Source organism: Aplidium turbinatum, chromosome 12, assembly GCF_918807975.1.
Source record: "Aplidium turbinatum chromosome 12, kaAplTurb1.1, whole genome shotgun sequence".
Taxonomy (NCBI): domain Eukaryota; kingdom Metazoa; phylum Chordata; class Ascidiacea; order Aplousobranchia; family Polyclinidae; genus Aplidium; species Aplidium turbinatum.
The window spans coordinates 19,545,896-19,565,115 of record NC_137483.1 but is presented as its reverse complement, the minus strand read 5'-3'; the positions used below and the strand labels follow the sequence as shown (position 1 = coordinate 19,565,115).

The following is a 19,220-nucleotide window of genomic DNA, read 5'->3' as shown; positions in this document are numbered from 1 at the left end:
TAAGACATAAATATGAAATACTTTTTATAGGCATTCCAAAAAAAGACTACAAGGAATTTTAATGTAACAAAAGAACATGATTATTACAAGCGGATAAACCTGATGAAATTTTGAACTCAGTCTACTGTATGCTTGAAGTTTTAGTCGCATCTGTAGCGCCATCGTATGAGTAACCAATCACACTAAACTAAATAATTAAGATTTTAACCATATCTGTAGCGACACGGGGTTTTATGACGACGCCCCACACTAGTACTGAAATATTTCACAGAAGGAAATATGCTAGAAATGTAAAATTTCTTGACTTTTAGTTTTTGTTCTTTGCGAATTTTTTAAACCTACACTGGTAATTTTTCTACCTTTCTCTCCTTCACAAAAAGCATTTTGTCTCATGTGGTTAGACATTTTTGTGCAATGCTAGAAGTATACAATTTAATGTAAGTGCAATATAAATGTTAGTGCAATTAGGCTACTTTGAAATGTAAAAACGCCCAAAATTGCTTTATATTTAAGGGAAAAAGTAATCTTTGGTTTAGTTTAGCATTACTTTATGCTATAATTGAGAAATTTCAATTTTGAAGCTATTTTCGGGAAAAGTAGAATAAAACCTACTTTCTGACGTCTTTTTATCTCAAACATTTTATTTCAATCACATGGTTATTATCTTGTAAAACATTTTGGCTCTGTGATTTTCATAGCTCCCGTTAATAGCGATTAATTAGCACGGGGCTAAGATAGCCGTGACGTGCTTTCCGCGTACGAAAACAGCTCGTATTAAGATAGGGTTAAACACCTCAAATTATCGCCCTATAACACCCTACATAGGCAGGGGATATCATGACACCGGCAACTTGAGCGTGGAATAGTTCGGTCCACCAGCGAAGGACGAGGGATTGGTGATAGAGAAATGTGTTGCCTGGAGGGTGAAAATTGTGGGAGAAATTCTGCGGAGGCGGAGATCGGAATTTCAAAAACCGGTTCTTTTAACTGTTTGAAGGTTGGGGGGGGGCTGTCAATTCAACTTTTTTGCATCAACAGTTGTATCTCTAAAACCACTGAGGCTGCGACTACGAGATTTCTTGACTTTTCCTAACTTTCATTCACCTCTATTGAGCTGAAATTTTGAGCGAATAAAGGTTATAAATTGAGAGATATAAGGCATTTCTCAGCACATCCTCTGAAATATTTCATATTCTATTGTTCAAAACTTTCCCACCAGTTGGATGAAAGTAATTAATTTGGTCCATGTCTCGTTAATCCTAACTGCTTCACAGCGTGAAGGAAATTGACAGTATGCGTGGATCTTTTGTTCTCACCACGGCTTATAAGCGACGTCGATACAGGAAAAGCTTCAACTTTGATACGATGATTTACCGTCGCTTGCGGTTGAAATTGCGTAAAATTAAACATAAGACTTGGTGACAATACATCTAGCGCGACAATTGTTTTTCGCAGAAAATGATGTCCTTTCAATCAAACAAAGCATAGGCTACAACGTTATTGCAATGACTCAGCGTCATTTGGAGTAAATTTGATATAAAATGTGAGATAAGTATTGAAAGTGATTGGCTGGTTTCTTTTGATTGCATTTTCCTTTCTCGTGACATATTCAACGTTGTGGACTGGTTTTAGATTGTACTGTTTGGGCCACAACGCTTTTTTAAATAATTAGAAATTTAGCTACTGTAGAAGCTGCGCTGTAACATATCATGATTTTGGTTTCAAATCTTTCCTTTTGTCCGACACACTATCAAAAGCAGAAAAGGCGTCGATGTTCCCAAAGCTTCTCACATATACTTGTAAACATTTATTTCCAAGTCGACATGTAAAGATTTGAAATGCAATACGCTTCTCATTTGTGTAGGATAAACCAGAACATCACGCTTTTGTGAAAAGGACGATCGTTCCACCACGTTTATACGTGATGCAGCTTAGTTGAATCAATATATTCGAGGCTTCTTGTACCAGGTTCACTGTCACTGATAAACTAAACCACAATGCAGTACCTCCCAAAGCAATTGTAGCGTAACATTTCCATGTGCTATAACTCGTCGTAAATTGTGAAAACTTGTATATTTACTTGTCAAGTTGTCTCATGTGAAATATAAGTTTACATAGCAATGTCACAATGAAATATTATCTCTGTTTACCAAACTAAAGGTATGAACTTATGCGACGTCTTGCAATGTTGAATCGACGGAAAGGCGGGTAACTGCCAACCTGAACTGAGAATGCATGAAAGAAATCGTTTGTTGTCGAATGGACGTGACGTCAGAAAACGGTGAATCGAGATAGGCTAGCGGCGAGAGATATTTTAGTTAGATAATGACACGCGGCAGCGCGTTTACATTGAATAAAAATACCTTTATTTTATCCATTTCTATTTCCATTCTTCCTAGTTTCGTCTCACAATAACAAACAGATGAAGTTACTCATATTTACTAAATTATTCAATAAACAATAATGCATCATCCAGCATTATGTCAGCGCTGATTGACTAGACATATTCACGAGTTGTGTGAGAATTGTATTCGATTAATCGCATTATTTATTGTAGGTCACACCTGCAAAAATTCAAGTAATTGCAGACTCTGCCTTCATAAGTGTAGTTTAGAAGTAGCCATCTCATATTGAGCCAATCGAATCAATGTAAAATAGAACGCTTTTACTTGATAGCGCGTGTGATATATAGGTTTTATCTAACAACTATTTTCAGTTACATTGAAAGTGAATGAGTGAGCATTATGCAGTCTGTGACAAGGACTGGAAATGTATAATCAGAAAATATAATATCATAAAGTATATTGCGTTATGCAGGCTACATCGAGTAATTTTTATGAACATGGTATCATCTTGCAGGCAGGCGTTTTTATAGGGAAACAAACTTATTCCATAGTTTGAATTATGGCACTTATCCAACTGTTTCATAATGCGAATAGCTGTTTTAGTTCAATTTAGAAAAAAATATAACTTATAACCGCAGACAGATGCAACTTTTTTCATGCTTTAGGCAATCGGCAGTACGGTGAACCATAGTGGTACATAACATGCCCCATATGCGGATTAATTGCAAGGGTCAACCCAAGTAATGGAAAGGTTCTTTTTGAATTACGGTGATGGAATTCTTGTAATGCTATTGAACTTCATCTTGTTATGAAAAACTTATATTGTTTGCATTTGCAAGAAATATCAAACTTTTGGATTTTTTTTATCACTGAATTGTCCGTTAGTAGAATGTTTCTTTATTACCTTAGTTAGGCCTATTTGTAAGTCAGGAAAGTATTTGTTGATGTGACATATGAGGATATTCTAAGAGATCGAGTTATTTTGTAAATAATATTTGATTTTTGGACACCATCAAAATTTTACACAATACACAAATGCGCATCGAGATATAGTGCTCATAGTTGGGAAAAGTTAGATTGTGATAATTACAACTTGCCTAAGTACGCCTACAGCAAGGGACAATCAAAATAGATGAAACCGCATTCATGGTAATATAGACGTTTTGCAAACTTTTTTTCAATTTTCAATATAATAACAAGAATGACAGCTTATTTTCACTAAACATATAAACAAATATCAAAAATTATGGATGAACAGCGCATCTATATTTTTCGGTTTAGGTTCAACAATGCATTCTAGCCGTCAAAATGATGGAATATTTGGTAATTTTGTTGAGACATACCATTGCCCAATCGTTGAATTTACATCAGAGATTATTTTATTAGATAAATTATCAGCTTCATGCAAATGGTTTCATTCAGCGTTATAATGTTGTTTTTCAAGCCACGTGGCGTTCATGGTCATAACGCAACATTGCAGAAACAGCCAATATTGATACCAGGTAGGCCTAATAATTATTACGCCGCTTTCGTCGAATCTACGTCGCTAAACGACGAAATTGTGCAAACGCCTGTTGGATTTCCCTTCTACGTGTAGTTTATCATAAACGTGAAGCATTGCTCAAGAAGCTAATCTGAATCACCATAGATAACCATAGCATTCATATAGTTTCATCATCAGTAAATATGTAAAGTGCACTTCACAATTTTTGACAACGGTCTGACAATTTATTATATTGCAAAGTTTTGGTTTATTCTTGACTTTTATAATTCTGTGTAAAAGTTTTTTTCTAACTAGTTTCTACGTGACTAACAATTTGTTTCATTATACATTTTCTTTAGTATTTCAACGCCATTATTAAAAAAATTACGTCCTTTTCACTTTTAAATAAAACATGGCAAGGCAAGGATTCAGTGCTGAAGAAATATTGCAACATGTTTTACTGGATTCTGACGACGAAAGCCAGGCGGATGATTTGGAGGATTTATGGCACTCCGATTCAGATGAAGAAGCGGATTCTTCTCCGTCAACTTCCGCAACAGCGATTCCGATCGAGATTGACGACCAGTTACCTTCCATGGGCGATGTTCAACCGGAGTTTGCGCCACCACGACGGATTATAACATCGAAAAGACTGATGAACAGCATAGATTCCTCTCTCGACATGAACAACTACGATGCTGTTGAGTTTCCCGACACACTGAAGTCTTATACAACTTTTGTAGAAAAGCCAAAGAACAGACAAGAGGGCGGCGTCAGCATTACTTGGTCTAATGCGAGACCGGTGCACAATGGGAGAAGGGGCCGGGCTAACATTATATCTGGCCCGACTGGTGTTAGAGGAGAAGCCAAAGAAGCCAAGACTCCTCGGCAAGCATGGGAACTATTTTTTTCTTTAAACATTTTGAACATTATTGTTCAAGAAACAAATAGAAAAATTGCCACACTCATTTCTCAATTGCCAGAGAGAATTTTACATGACAGCAGGTACTGCTATTTTGGCCCAACCAACAACGAGGAGATGCTGGCCTTTGTTGGATTGGGGTATTTTCGGGGGCTTTTAGGACAGGCTGGTCATTCCACGGATGTATTGTTCAATCAACTGCAAGGGCATCCCGTGTTTAGTGCAACAATGAGCAAGAACCGCTTTAAATTTTTATTTTCGAACATTTCGTTTGACGACCAAAATACTAGGCCGCAACGTTGGAAGAATGACCGGTTTGCCGCATTTCGATTCATTTTCGAAATGTTTAACGAAAACTGCGGCAAACATGTCATTCCAGGTGACTACTTGTCGTTGGACGAAACGCTATACCCCATGAGGACACAAATTGCCTTCAAGCAATATAATCCAAACAAGCCTGCGAAATATGGCCTTCTGTTCAAGTCGGTAAACGCCAGCAGATTCCCATACACATTTACGGCATCGGTCTATTCAGGTAAACCGAAGGAAGAGCCATTTCATTTTTACGTTCGTGGAACAGAAGAAGTGGTAAAAGGAATGGTGATGAGCCTGGAACAACACGGTGACCTTCAAGGTCGGAATATTTCGTATGACCGCTTGTACACCTCCATACCACTCGCGCAGTGGTTGCTTGACAGGGGTATAACGTCAGTGGGAACCCTCAACGCTATACGTAGAGGAATACCCCTGGAAGTGAAGCAAGTGAGTGGTAGGGAGAAATTTTCGTACGAAATTTATTGGCAGACGAGTGAGGCTGATCTTAGTCTACATTCTTATGTAGTAAAAACGAAGAGTTCTGGCATGCGGAATGTTTTGATGTTGACGACCATGCAACCTCTATTGGGGATTACCAAGGATGACGGCAAAAAGAAGCCAGGCTTGTATAAGCTTTACGACTTCACAAAGGGTGGCACCGATATCATCGACCAAAGGATGGGTTCATTCACGTGCAAAGCGAAGTCCCCACGGTGGACAACTACTGCGTTTGCTTATTTTTTGGATACTTGCCGCGTCAACGCATCTACAGTTTTAGCACTAAATGAAGGGACTGATCCACGCAAGCGAAAATCCTTCGACTTCGGTTGGGAACTGGCCATGGAACTCGTGAAGCCATTCATAAAGTCGCGATTTCTCCAGGGCCTGAACTATCACACCATACATAAGATTGAAGCAGTAATAGGGAAACAACCTTCAACAACAACTCCAAGCGGCAGAAGGGCCACTCTGCCCAACTATCGTCGACACGACGTAGATGCGACGTATGCAAACACGCTATTATGGGAGAAGGTGCCAAAGCCAGAAAAAATAAACTACCAAAAAACCGTGGCCAATGTCAGTGCTGTGAAAAGCCTTTATGCCCTGCACATTCCACACGAGTATGTCAAGCTTGCTTTTGGGCAGAATAAACTATTTGAATGATAGCGGTTTTATAAACATTGGCTTCAACCACAGCCTAAATAAAACGCGGAGCTCAATGAAAGTTTTTCCTTTCATTAGACAGCTAGCTATTTTTAGGTTGATTCAACATATCAAGACGTTGAATATTTGTAAACATGCGCGGTTTTGCAATTTGATTGCTTATCAAAATCATCTATCCTTCTTTGTATAAAAAGTGGGTCATAAAACTAATCGTAATACTGGATGTAAAATTCAGCACTTTTATATGCTGAAACAGTATTGTATTCATATTTTATAAATCCATTTTCTATTTAGAAAATATCAATATAATGCGGTTTGAACATAGCTGAATTTTAGCACGGATACAACGACTGATTTTATGACTTTTATACAAACAAGGATAAAAGAGAAGTAATCTAATTGCAAACCCGCGCATGTTCACATTGTCTTGCAATGTTGAATCCACGTCGAAATGATTGTATTAGCTTGTATTCAATTCCTCGTATTATCGAACTGTAAATGTGCAGCCACTTGTAATTTCAATGTGCCTCATTGCATATTCCTAAATATTTCTGAACTTGTGTGTACATAACCTGACAGAACACAGGTTGCTTTACCATTGAATCAAGTTGAAAAACGTTGCTGCAAGAGCCTTGTGCCAATTGCTGCAGTCCGGTATTGCTGTAACCAAATCAAAATACTTATCAATATTTTGCTGCCAAACTGACATTTTTATCGCATAAACGCCCATTAGGCAGCTAATTCTTTGTAAAGTATTTCTCCAGGTTCACAATGATTTGACGCATAATAAATACTACTTTGAATAAATCTAAATATTGTTTGGATTTTAGTGTGTGGCATATGAATCTTAGAGAGCTTATTGAATCCACAAGAAAATGACCCGAGGCATTACAGATTTTCCTTTTGGTGAAAAGCGTTGTGACGTTCTGTTTATTAATGAACCGTAACTGTTTTATTTTGAATTTCTTTCTGACTTCTGTTTACGTAGAGCATCATCGACTTTATCGGGTAATCTTACTCCTAGTACTAGCCTTGTATGTAGCCGAGTTCACATTGAACTTACATTGAGAGACGCTGTTGCAACTACAATACATTGCATTTAAACCGCGTTTTTTGTTGCATGATCTTCCATTCGTTTCGTGGATTACATAATAGTATTTGATAAACGCGACCCTGCTTCTTCAGCTGGTCTACATTTTTGTTAATAAAGCGTAGGAGTTGCTGTTCTTGGAACCGAGGTCACAAGATCATAATCCAAATTGGTGTGACACGCGTTCAGAAATCTCATTACTGCATGTAATAGATGAAGCATTGTTCTTTTAGTCAAGTAGCGAGGTTTATTTTGAGCGTGGGAAAAGTTATTATTTTGCATGAAAAATATAGATTCAAATTGAGATTATGTAAAAAAAATTTAATCACAACATTGCAATGCATGTTCTTCATTACTCTATCAAAAAATAATGTGTAAACTCACGCTACAATCGCTTTAATCGCAAAATAATCCAAAAGTCATAAGTCACCTCAACATTTCAACGTCTATGAGCAGTTCTAAAATTCACATAGTTTTAATTTTCGGATATGCTCAGCGTAAATAATTTTACAAAGTGAATCCCAAAGTTTGAAACCGTACCTTAAAAAATAACAGAGATATCACTCCTAAAGCATAAGAAGAATCGACAGCCCCCCCCCAAACTGAGCAAGACTCCAGGGAGCCCAACCTCGTAAGGGTTAAAGGGATACTAAAGGAAAAACCTGACTTGGCGGTTTTCCATGTTCTTTGTGTTTAACATGCTACCATAAAACGATTTTCAATAAAATTTAGCCCCATTGCGGTCTGATCAGCATTCCGCGCGTGCTTTTGTCAGAGCTGTCAAAACGGGAATTTGCGTGAGCAGCGAAGCGTGCGACTGTACAGCCCACAGAAATCCTAAGAGAGTAGAAGCGTCATTCCCATTCACGCTCCACACACCGCGATGGCACCACTCGAGTGCGCCCGCCGCCATTTTTGTTAGCACAACCAATTGTGAAAGCCTATTCAACCGGTACCTCTGAATACCCATTGTCGGGCATTGTCGGGCATTGTCAGCTTTTTGGGGGACTGTAGAACATTTTCAGGGGTTGTCGAGCATTTTCAGGGGTTGTCAGGTATTGTAGAGTAGGCTCATGGCCACCTGGAGATCCGGCCTGATTTGTCACATTTTGCAGATTTTGATTACGGCTACTGCTAGTGCTTGACTGATATTTTTTGAGATGTTTTTTCTTTTTGCGGTTTCCTAATGACATAAAACTTTTTTGTTGCCTTGGGGAAGCAGCAGCAAATGAAAAAAAGTAAGTTGAAAAACGCTAAATCAGACTGTTATTGAAAAATTAACAGTCTGACTAAAATCTTCGAAATCAAGTTTTCTTTGTTTTTCAACATGTGAGGATGTTAAAACCTATTGTGTCATTTGGGGAAAAGAGAAAAGAAAGAGTAAAAATTTAATTTTTAGAAAAATTTATTTAAACGTTCGCCCAAAGTTAGAAAAACCGGGAAATTTCTGCAAAATGTGACAAATCAGGCCGTATCTTTAGGTGGCCATGGTAGGCTATAGTCTAACTACTTTCAGGAATTGTTGGGAATTTCCAGGCATTGTCTAGGATTTCCAGGCATTGTCGATCATTATCAATGGTTGACAGGCTTGTGAGGCATTGTCGAACATTTTCAGGCATTATCAAACATATTCAGGGGTTGTCGAGCATTTTGAGGGGTTGTCAGGCATTGTAGAGTAGCTACTTTCAGGCATGGTTGGGAGTTTCCAGGCATTGTCTAGGATTTCCAGGCATTGTCGCTCAATATCAGTGGTTGGCAGGTTTGGTAGTCATTATGGAACATTTTCAGGCATTGTCGAACATTTTCAGGGATCGTCGAGCATTTTCAGGGGTTGTCAGGCATTGTAGAGTAGCTACTTTCAGACATTGTTAGGAATTTCCAGGCATTGTCTAGGATTTCCAGGCACTGTCGATCATTATCAGTGGTTGACAGGCTTATTAGGCATTATAGAACATTTCAGGCATTGTCGAACATTTTCAGGGGTTGTCGAGCATTTTTAGGGGTTGTCAGGCATTGTAGAGTAGCTACTTTCAGGCATTGTCTAGGATTTCCTGGCATTGTCGATCATTATCAGTGGTTGACGGGTTTGTTAGGCATAATAGAACATTTTAAGGCATTGTCGAACATTTTCAGGGGTTGTCGAGCATTTTCAGGGGTTGTCAGGCATTGTAGAGTAGCTACTTTCAGGCATTGTTGGGAATTTCCAGGCATTGTCGATCATTATCAGTGGTTGACAGATTTTTTAGTCATTATAGAACATTTTAGGCATTGTCGAACATTTTCAGGGATGGTCGAGCATTTTCAGGGGGGGGGGGCGGGAGAGGCGGACCGCCCCGGCGGCACTTTCAGACTACAATTTTTGATTTTGATTATAATCTGATAAAAAAACGCATTTCATTTTCACACAGGGCCGGATTTAGCTGATGGGGGGCCCGGGGCACTTTTAAATCGGGGAGCCCCCGTGCAAAATTTTTTTTTGTGCCAACGGTGCGAAACACCCCCTCGACGTCTACAGTAGCATTAATCCACCACTGCACAGCATTTTTCAGAAACTACAAATGTAAAAGAAAAAAAAAACAACACAAAATCACACTTTTTTCACGTATGGGGGCCTTTTAAAAGTCGGGGGGTCCGGGGCACCTGCACCCTCTGCCCCCCTAAATCCGGGCCTGTTTTTAAATGCTTTTTCTTGAAGGGGCGGCAAAACCTGAATCCGCCCCGGGCGGCACATTCCCTAGCTACGCCACTGCCGACAATGCCTGCCAGAAAGAATCTAAGGTACTTTACAATGTTTGAAAACCCCTGACACCTAAAAATGTTCGACAATGCTTGAAAATTTCCGACAATGCCTAACAACAAGCCTGTCAACCATTCATAATGATTGACAATGCCTGGAAATTCTAGACAATGCCTTGAAATTAGCCTACCGACAATGCTTGAAAGTAGCTACTCTACAATGCCTGACAACCCCTGAAAATGCTCGACATCCCCTGAAAATGTTCGTCAATGCCTGAAAATGTTCTATAATGCCTGATAAGCCTGCCAACCACTGATAATGATCGACAATGCCTGGAAATCCTAGACAATGCCTGAAAATTATCGACAATGCCTGAAAGTAGCTACTCTACAATGCCTGACAACCCCTGAAAATGCTCGACGACCCCTGAAAATGTTCGACAATGCCTGAAAATGTTCTATAATGCCTAACAAACAGTCAACCACTGATAATGATCGACAACCCAGCAAACATCACAGTATTGGGCCAATACTGTATTAGTATCGGCGTGTATCGGGTGTATCGGTAACGTTTGCACTGTATCCGGCCAATACCGGCAACGTACAGTATTGTATCGGCAAAATGGTACAGTTTGTCCGATACAAAGCCTGTATCGGGCCGATATAATGTTGTAAGGGCAAAACTGTACAGTTTGTGTAAGGGCAATCCGGTATTGGCACAGTACAGTTTGGTAATGGCAAAACTATACAGTTTGTTTAAGGCAATCCGGTATTGGCACAGTACAGTTTGGTAATGGCAAAACTGTACAGTTTCTGTAAGGGCAATCCGGTATTGGCACAGTATAGTTTGGTAATGGCAAAACTGTACAGTTTGTGTAAAGGTAATCCGGTACTGGCACAGTATAGTTTGGTAATGGCAAAACTGTACAGTTTGTGTAAGGGCATTCCGGTACTGGCACAGTACAGTTTGGTAATGGCAAAACTGTACAGTTTATGTAAGGGCAATCCGGTATTGGCACAGTACAGTTTGGTAATGGCAGAACTGTACAGTTTGTGTAAGGGCAATCCGGTATTGGCACAGTACAGTTTGGTAATGGCAAAACTGTACAGTTTGTGTAAGGGCAATCCGGTATTGGCACAGTACAGTTTGGTAATGGCAAAACTGTACAGTTTGTGTAAGGGCAATCCGGTATTGGCACAGTACTGAGTGATAAAGGCAAAACTGTACAGTTTGTGTAAGGACAATCCGGTATTGGCACAGTACAGTTTGGTAATGGCAAAACTGTATAGTTTGTGTTTGGGCAATCCGGTATTGGCACAGTACAGTTTAGTAATGGCAAAACTGTACAGTTTGTGTAAGGGCAATCCGGTATTGGCACAGTACAGTTTGGTAATGGCAAAACTATACAGTTTGTGTAAGGGAAATCCGGTATTGGCACAGTACTGTGTGATAAAGGTAAAACTGTACAGTTTGTGTAAGGGCAATCCGGTATTGTCACACTACAGTTTGGTAAAGGCAAAACTGTACAGTTTGTGTAATGGCAATCCGGTATTGGCACAGTAGGCCTACAGTTTGTGTAAGGCAATCCGGTATTGGCACAGTACTGAGTGGTAAAGGCAAAACTGTACAGTTTGTGTAAGGGCAATCCGGTATTGGCACAGTACAGTTTGGTAATGGCAAAACTGTACAGTTTGTGTAAGGGCTATACGGTACTGGCACAGTACAGTTTGTGTAACAGCAAAAGTGTACAGTTTGTGTAATGGCAATCCGTCATTGGCACAGCACAGTTTGTGTAACGGCAAAAGTGTACAGTTTGTGTAAGGGTAATCCGGTATTGGCACAGTACTGTGTGATAAAGGCAAACCTGTACAGTTTATAATGGCAATCCGGTGTTGGCACAGTACAGTTTGGTAAGGTGTTGGCACAGTACAGCCGATATTGGCACAGTACAGTTTAGTAAAGGCAACACTTTAGCCTACACTGTAGCTACAGTTTGTGTAAGGGCAATCCGGTATTGGCACAGTACAGTTTGGTAAAGGCAAAACTGTACAATCTGTGTAAGGGCAATCCGATATTGGCACAGTAGGCTACAGTTTGACGAAGGCAAAACTGTACATTGCGAGTTGCGACGTTTTTTCGCTGTCGCCAGTGCCTGCAGTGAAAGGCCGATAGTAAAGATTTTCATTGATTGAATTGAATTTGAAGTCGACAGATTGGAGTTTCTTTAGCTGAATGTTAAGATATATATACATACAGTAGTGCTAAAAGAAAGATATATTGTACTTTAACATCGAAAGACGCAGTCATGGAAAGTCTATGAGAACTCAACTTCGAGCCAGCACGTTTCAAACTCGGATTGGAGTATATTAATCTACAAAAGAAACCAACAACAAAAGTAAGCTGTCGGAGCTAAAGTAAGTACATTTCTAGGGACTTTGATGCATGTGTGTACGTTGCTAAATCTCTGAACTTGATTCGTAAATCTGAATTTAGTATAACGGGTGCATATGGTTTCATAACTGCTACTACATGTAGCACAATTCATTTTACCGTCGGTTTAGCTTACTTAAGTTTTTCGTGTTTAATACCCAAACTAATTGTTGAAAATTTGCAACATTCATTAGTCATACTCAACGTTACCCACCAAAACTCTACAGCTGGTGTGATTGTTAAAATAGCTTACATTGCAAATTTTCAACATTCTTCGTAACATTTATCTAGTAAAAGACTAACAAAATTAAATACGATTTTGAAACGAAAACAAGATTATCTTTTTGGACTCTGTTGATTGTGTTGTATTTAATAAGTGGTGCTAAAATCTTTTGCCCAGAAATCAATCCATAAGTTTTATAAGGGTCACAAGCAAAAAGTCAATTCGCCTACCACAATTGCTATATCCAACGTCAAACTACCGTAGTTTTACGTGAATCGCCAGTGTTTGTGGTTGTCAGTTTACCACTCATTGCAAATTTTTGCTTTTCGCAATAGAGTGACATCCAGACCTTTGTCTCTTCTGTTTTCAAATCAAACCAAGCCCTTCTGTTAAGTCACGTCGTCTTACGTTTATATAACGCATCGCCTTCTCTCTCAACAAATTCTCAACTGCAACACTAAAACCTAACGTATCTGCGATTTTAACCGTATCTGTTACTGGCGTAGACCCTATGGTCTCGCCCTCTGCTAATTCAGCAATTTCACATAGAAGCAGTGACGCTATAAACCTGAGATTTGTGAAGAAAGGGGCGTTCTTCCCGGCTATCAGCACAAGGCTGAGCACTCACTAGTACAGCGAGCAACTGCGATTCGCCAACCATAACGGTGTAGCTTCCACGCTAGCCATTCAGACTTTCCAATCAACAATATGTTTCTCGGCAGCCGATTTGTAGCAAGAATTGACAGCGATAGACACGTGTTTCGCCCATGAGGCTGGGCTCATCAGTATCGCACCGTATTCTGCCACAAATTTATTCGACCACCGCTTTACCAGTCAGTTTAACTCTTATCTTTGTGGAAACAAAGAAAGAGCCAACAAAACCAGCAGGCGCCAGGGCAGAGGACATTGAATAAATTTGTGGCAGAATACGGTGCGATACTGATGAGCCCAGCCTTATGGGCGAAACACGTGTCTATCGCTGTCAATTCTTGCTACAAATCGGCTGCCGAGAAACAACCTGAGATTTCTTGATTTTTACTTTTTTTTCTTGCCCCAACTTTTAATCCCGATTATGTTGGTATCGGATGATTGTGAAGTTCACAATAAACCTTTTGTCACAGCCAGTTATGAAATGCAAGAAATTTGCTGATAATCAAAAGCTTGATTGACAGTTTACTATTAGCGTGTGGTTTCATTTTGTGCTTGTTATTCATTACGCGACAGCGTTAAAATTCCATTCTATACCCAGGCAGCAAAATCCGTCATTTTTACATTGATTCAACGTCAATTTTGCTGTCTGGGTAGGGAGTCGCGATCTGAAGCAATATGAGTCATTCTTTGCTGGCAGACAATAATTAGGAAGGAAATTTGTTATTTGAGAAAATTGCTTTGTAGTGCAAAAAGTGCATGGAATACTGTTTGCACAGAAACGGAAAAACAAAATTGATGAAATTCTGTGTTCAATGCAAAAAGACTTTCAAAATAAAATGTGAACTGAGAAATTTGACCAAGAAATGGCGAAAATAGGTCAAAAACCGAGTCTTTATTACCTTTTCTACCTAAAATACACAATCACGAATAACTATGGTAACTAAATTGTTTTTGGGATTTTTCACTGTTTTGATGTTGTGTATTGTTTTGATGTTGTGTTATTGTATTTTTCCGCAATTTATGGTTCAAAAAATTGAGTTTAGAAAGCTGGCCTTATTAACCGTATCGTATCTGTCACTGCTTCCTTTTGGCGGCAAGAGTTACTGGCGTTAGGGTTAGGGTTGGGGCAAGAAAAAAACCCTTGGGGCAAGAAAAAAAAGTAAAAGTCAAGAAATCTCAGGTTTCTAGCGTCACTACTTCTATGTGAAATTGCTGAATTAGCAGAGGGCGAGACTATAGGGTCTACGCCAGTAACAGATACGGTTAAAGCAGGCTTGCCAGATTGGCTTTTTTTGAAGTCGTTTGGCCACAAAATTTGGGTTTGGCTTTTTGGCTTTATTTTGGCTTTTTTTTCATATTGGTTTGGCCGCAAATTATTTGTTTGGCTTTTTTTACATTTACTGTATTTTGTAAGATTGAAACAACAATGGCAACACTTGTCCTTTATTCTTTCACTGTGGATTGTGGAATTGCTATTTGTTAATGCGCATGTGCAGTGTGCATTGTGCAGACTGCGGAGACTGCAGGGGCAGACTGACAGCGTGTGCAAGGATGAAGTCTTGCTCTTTTGGCGATGCTTGTTAATTTTTATAAAGTGACCATTTTGACAGGCTATTATTTAAAGTACCGTATTAATTATTATCTGTTCAAAAGTATTGTAGCTGTTGATAATGTCAAAACGAAAGTGGAAGGCAATGTTTGATAGCAGCAAGAAATATCGGTGCTGGTTAAGCATCGGCCGCCTTGGTCAGTGACGTCATGAAAATGTGTGACGTCATGCAAAAAAACGCAACTACTTTTAGGAAGGGTGCAAAAACGCGGAATAGAAGTAAAAGCGGAATGCCTATTGATTTTTAAATATTTGTAGGCATTATATTGATCTAGCGCTAACAACTTTCACGTTTATATGTTATCTACAAAACGAGAAATCGTTGTTCAAACGTAACCGCTCGACGAAGCTTTTTTCCAATGCATTTTTCAAGGCGATTCGATCGTGGTTCAGTATAAGCCGCCCACAGTTTGCTGTGATCGATGAATACTGCCTCCACCAAATATGCTGTAGCTTTCTCATTTCTGCTCGGATTCTAACAATTTTACTATCGTTGGATGGCATTATGCTTCATCTACTAGAATGGATTAACTGCTAATCTAAAGTAGGCATTATATTTATGTAGCGCTAACTTAAACTTTACTATTTTGCACCAATTCTCAGCAATTCAACTTTTACAATAAAAATACCAAACCAACACAAATTAAAAGAGTATGTCTTGCTTTATTCATATGTTAACTTTTACATTTATATCTAATCCACAAAACGAGCAATCGTTGTTCAAACGTAACCGCTCGACGAAGCTTTTTACCAAAACAATGCAAACACAAAGCGATCAGTTTCGAGTGTTGCATTACAAGCCGCCCACAGTTTGATGTGATCGGTGAATAGTGCCTCCACCAAATATGCTGTAGCTTTCTCATTTCTGCTCGGATTTTAACAATTTTTCTATCGTTGGATGGTATTATGCTTCATCTACCCGAATGGATTAATTGCCAATCTAAAGTAGGCATTATATGTATGTAGCGCTAACTTAAACTTTACTATTTTGTACCAATTTTCAGCAATTCAATTTTTACAATAAAATTACCAAACCAACACAAATTAAAAGAGTATGTCTTGCTTTATTAACCTACCAACTTTCACGTTTATATGTTATCTACAAAACGAGAAATCGTTGTTCAAACGTAACCGCTCGACGAAGCTTTTTTCCAATGCATTTTTCAAGGCGATTCGATCGTGGTTCAGTATAAGCCGCCCACAGTTTGCTGTGATCGATGAATACTGCCTCCACCAAATATGCTGTAGCTTTCTCATTTCTGCTCGGATTCTAACAATTTTACTATCGTTGGATGGCATTACGCTTCATCTACTCGAATGGATTAATTGCCAATCTAAAGTAGGCATTATATTTATGTAGCGCTAACTTAAACTTTACTATTTTGTACCAATTCTCAGCAATTCAATTTTTACAATAAAAATACCAAACCAACACAAATTAAAAGAATATGTCTTGCTTTATTAACCTATCAACTTTCAAGTTTATATGTTATCTAGAAAACGAGCAATCGTTGTTCAAACGTAACCGCTCGACGAAGCTTTTTTCCAAGGCAATTCCTGGCTGAGATATTTGAATGCTTGGTATTGGCAAAACTCGCTCTTTTAATGCAGTTTCGTTTAAAATAAGGCAAACTTTGTTTTAGAGACATAGAAACTGAAAGCATTATTCTCAATTTCGTGAAGTCACACGCGTGCCAAAGGGGGGGTTGTAACCCTCCAATTTAAAGTAGAGAATAATAAATCGTTTTAGAGATTTTAGACTGACTGTTTGATTATTTTGGATTTGATTCACTGATTTTTGATTAAACTGTTAGTGAATTTGCTCAATGTACACTTGCAAAACTAAGATTGGCCTTGTTATTGCTATTTTTTTTTTGAAATGTGTGAAGGTACGCCGAATGACAATAAGACCTCTGCTGGTACGCTGTATAAAAAAGTTTGAGTAGCACTGATCTACGCCAGTGCCCAATCGTTACGTTGCTAAGGTTTCAAGGGGATTCTAGCCTAGCTCTCGATTACGCCTTTGAGGTAGTTTCAATAGTGATATATTTTGGTAACGTTGCAGGTCTGTTCTGAAGATCTGTTGCGAAATATCCATCAGATCGGTGGACCGGGGCACGTCGTGGCCATTGACGAATCTCTCGTCGCACGACGGAAACCTGGGAACGCACAAGGGCGTCCAGTGCCCCAACAGTGGATGTTCGGTGGAATAGATACCACAACAAAGTAGGTGACAATACTAACATGTCACGTACTTTCTTGATATGTTTGATTTATCTAACTCCAAAATATTGCCAACATTCTGGTATGGGGCAAGAATTATATTCTAACTAAACAATTTCGAAATAAAAAGCAAAGCAATTGAGCTTTTACGGTCAACAACCTGTTATTTTGGCGCCTTTAATCTCTGAAACATGCTTAGCCCAACAAGATTTTACATTGCCTGTTTCGATCGGAAAGAAGAAGGTTACTCAGCCTTGTTAAACGTTAACTTATGATAACAGTTTTCAGTCAACATCTTTGTGGTGAAAATTCTGCATGGTAATAATTGCTTAGCCTAGTGGTTAAGTCCAGCGAACACAGTTGATACAACAATTGGCCAATATCTTGTAATCGATATAGGCTACTTGTTATTTGTAGACAATAAACTATGATACGTCAATAAACACCATCTTTAAAGTGGTTGTAATTCCAATTTTTGTTAGGGAATGTTTCATCAAACTGGTGCCACGCCGAGACCGAGCCACTCTCGAGGCGGAAATTGTACGCTACATTGCTCCTGGCACTGAAATCCATTCCGACGAATGGGGCGCATACTCCAATCAGTGGCGTAGCAACGCTATATGCCGCCCTTGGATTTTTGCACGAAACGCCGCCCCTACCCTTGACACCGTCGTAAAAGCTGATTAAAATTCCACACAACAGAAGAATTAAAGCAGTTTTGTTTAATTTTATTGAAAGTTCAAAATAAAACCACTTCTTACTCAGACAGCTGAAGGATTCTTTGTCGCCTTTAATTACTCTAATCGCTGGCTTGAATGGCCCTTTTTTATTCTGAAACCTTTCGGGCCCTAGTTCGATCATCACAACTCTCATGTTATGAGTAAATATTTCTGGCAAAGTAGCCACATCGTTATGAGAATAATAGATAGCATCTGTTTTATCTTTATCTGACAGTGTTTCATTCACAGGCTGACTTCTTTCAATGATCACTTTGTTATTGTTTTGCTCGAGGTAGCCTACACTTCTTCTTCCGTCTCAACTTGAGGTAGAGATTTACTGTGCTAATCTCTTCTGTTTTTTAGCAGAGGCAATTTTTACGAACTTCAAAATGACTCCTTCATTCTTTTTAGTTTTAATTTGCTGAGTTAAGCTATAAGTGATCTATTTCAGACCTGAAACTTTAAACCTTTCACAAACCTAACCCTAACCCATCTTCACACATGAAGATGGAGGAATCCGTCTGTCTACCACAGACAGATGGTAAAGGTGGCAGTTGACTCGATGACCTCACAGTCCATTGCTGTCTCCTCCCGAAAGTGAAATAAACTTAACTAACTTAATCTGAACTTAACTATCAAAGCTAAATTGACTGAACAATGCTATAGCTTACAAGTTACAACCGACATTCTATCATTACTTCAACAGCATGAGTATCATTAAACCGTCACAAATACCACATGGTGAGGCACAATCTAAAAAAGTTGCAAATTAGTTTATAGGCATAACTTGTTTAATTTTTTGGCTTCACTTACATCAGTGTTAACTTAGGTCGTTTGAGTCTGAGTTTCTCAGAGAATAAATTACTGTTAATGTCTTTGTTCGTTTACTTTAAACTATAAAACGTTATCACATTTTGCCGCCCTCTAGCAACGTGCCGCCCCTGGATTTATCCACAAGATCCAATGGGTAGTTACGCCACTGACTCCAATTTATCTAGTGAGTGTTTGTTTCTCTTTCACTTTCATTGCAAAGATGCAATAAAGTCAATAGGCCTGTGTTAGCCTAGTGTCCCCGGTAAATAAATAACAAGGGGCTGCGTCTAATCATCTGCAGTTCTCGACACGTAGACTAACCACAAGTTTCTTAATGTATCTGATAGAAAGAATTTCAAGAAGCTTTAATGACCGTAGCCTAGTGATACGGGATTGTGGGTAATAATCGTCTAAACGAATTTATGTCAAAACAATTATTTAGCATGCTACTTGCCAGATGAATGGAACGTTTTGTAGCAAATCTTTTAATTTAAAA

General features: G+C 38.9%; 1 protein-coding gene across 1 annotated transcript; it reads left to right on the top strand.

The window, feature by feature from the left end:
* The first annotated feature begins 5,905 nt into the window (after positions 1 to 5,905).
* LOC145780657 (uncharacterized) lies at positions 5,906 to 17,879 on the top strand. Its single transcript, XM_082592280.1, has 3 exons — positions 5,906 to 6,097; positions 17,035 to 17,195; positions 17,675 to 17,879. Exons 1-3 carry the CDS (start codon positions 5,906 to 5,908, stop codon positions 17,877 to 17,879), a joined length of 558 nt encoding a protein of 185 aa, XP_082448406.1.
* The last annotated feature ends 1,341 nt before the right edge of the window (positions 17,880 to 19,220 follow it).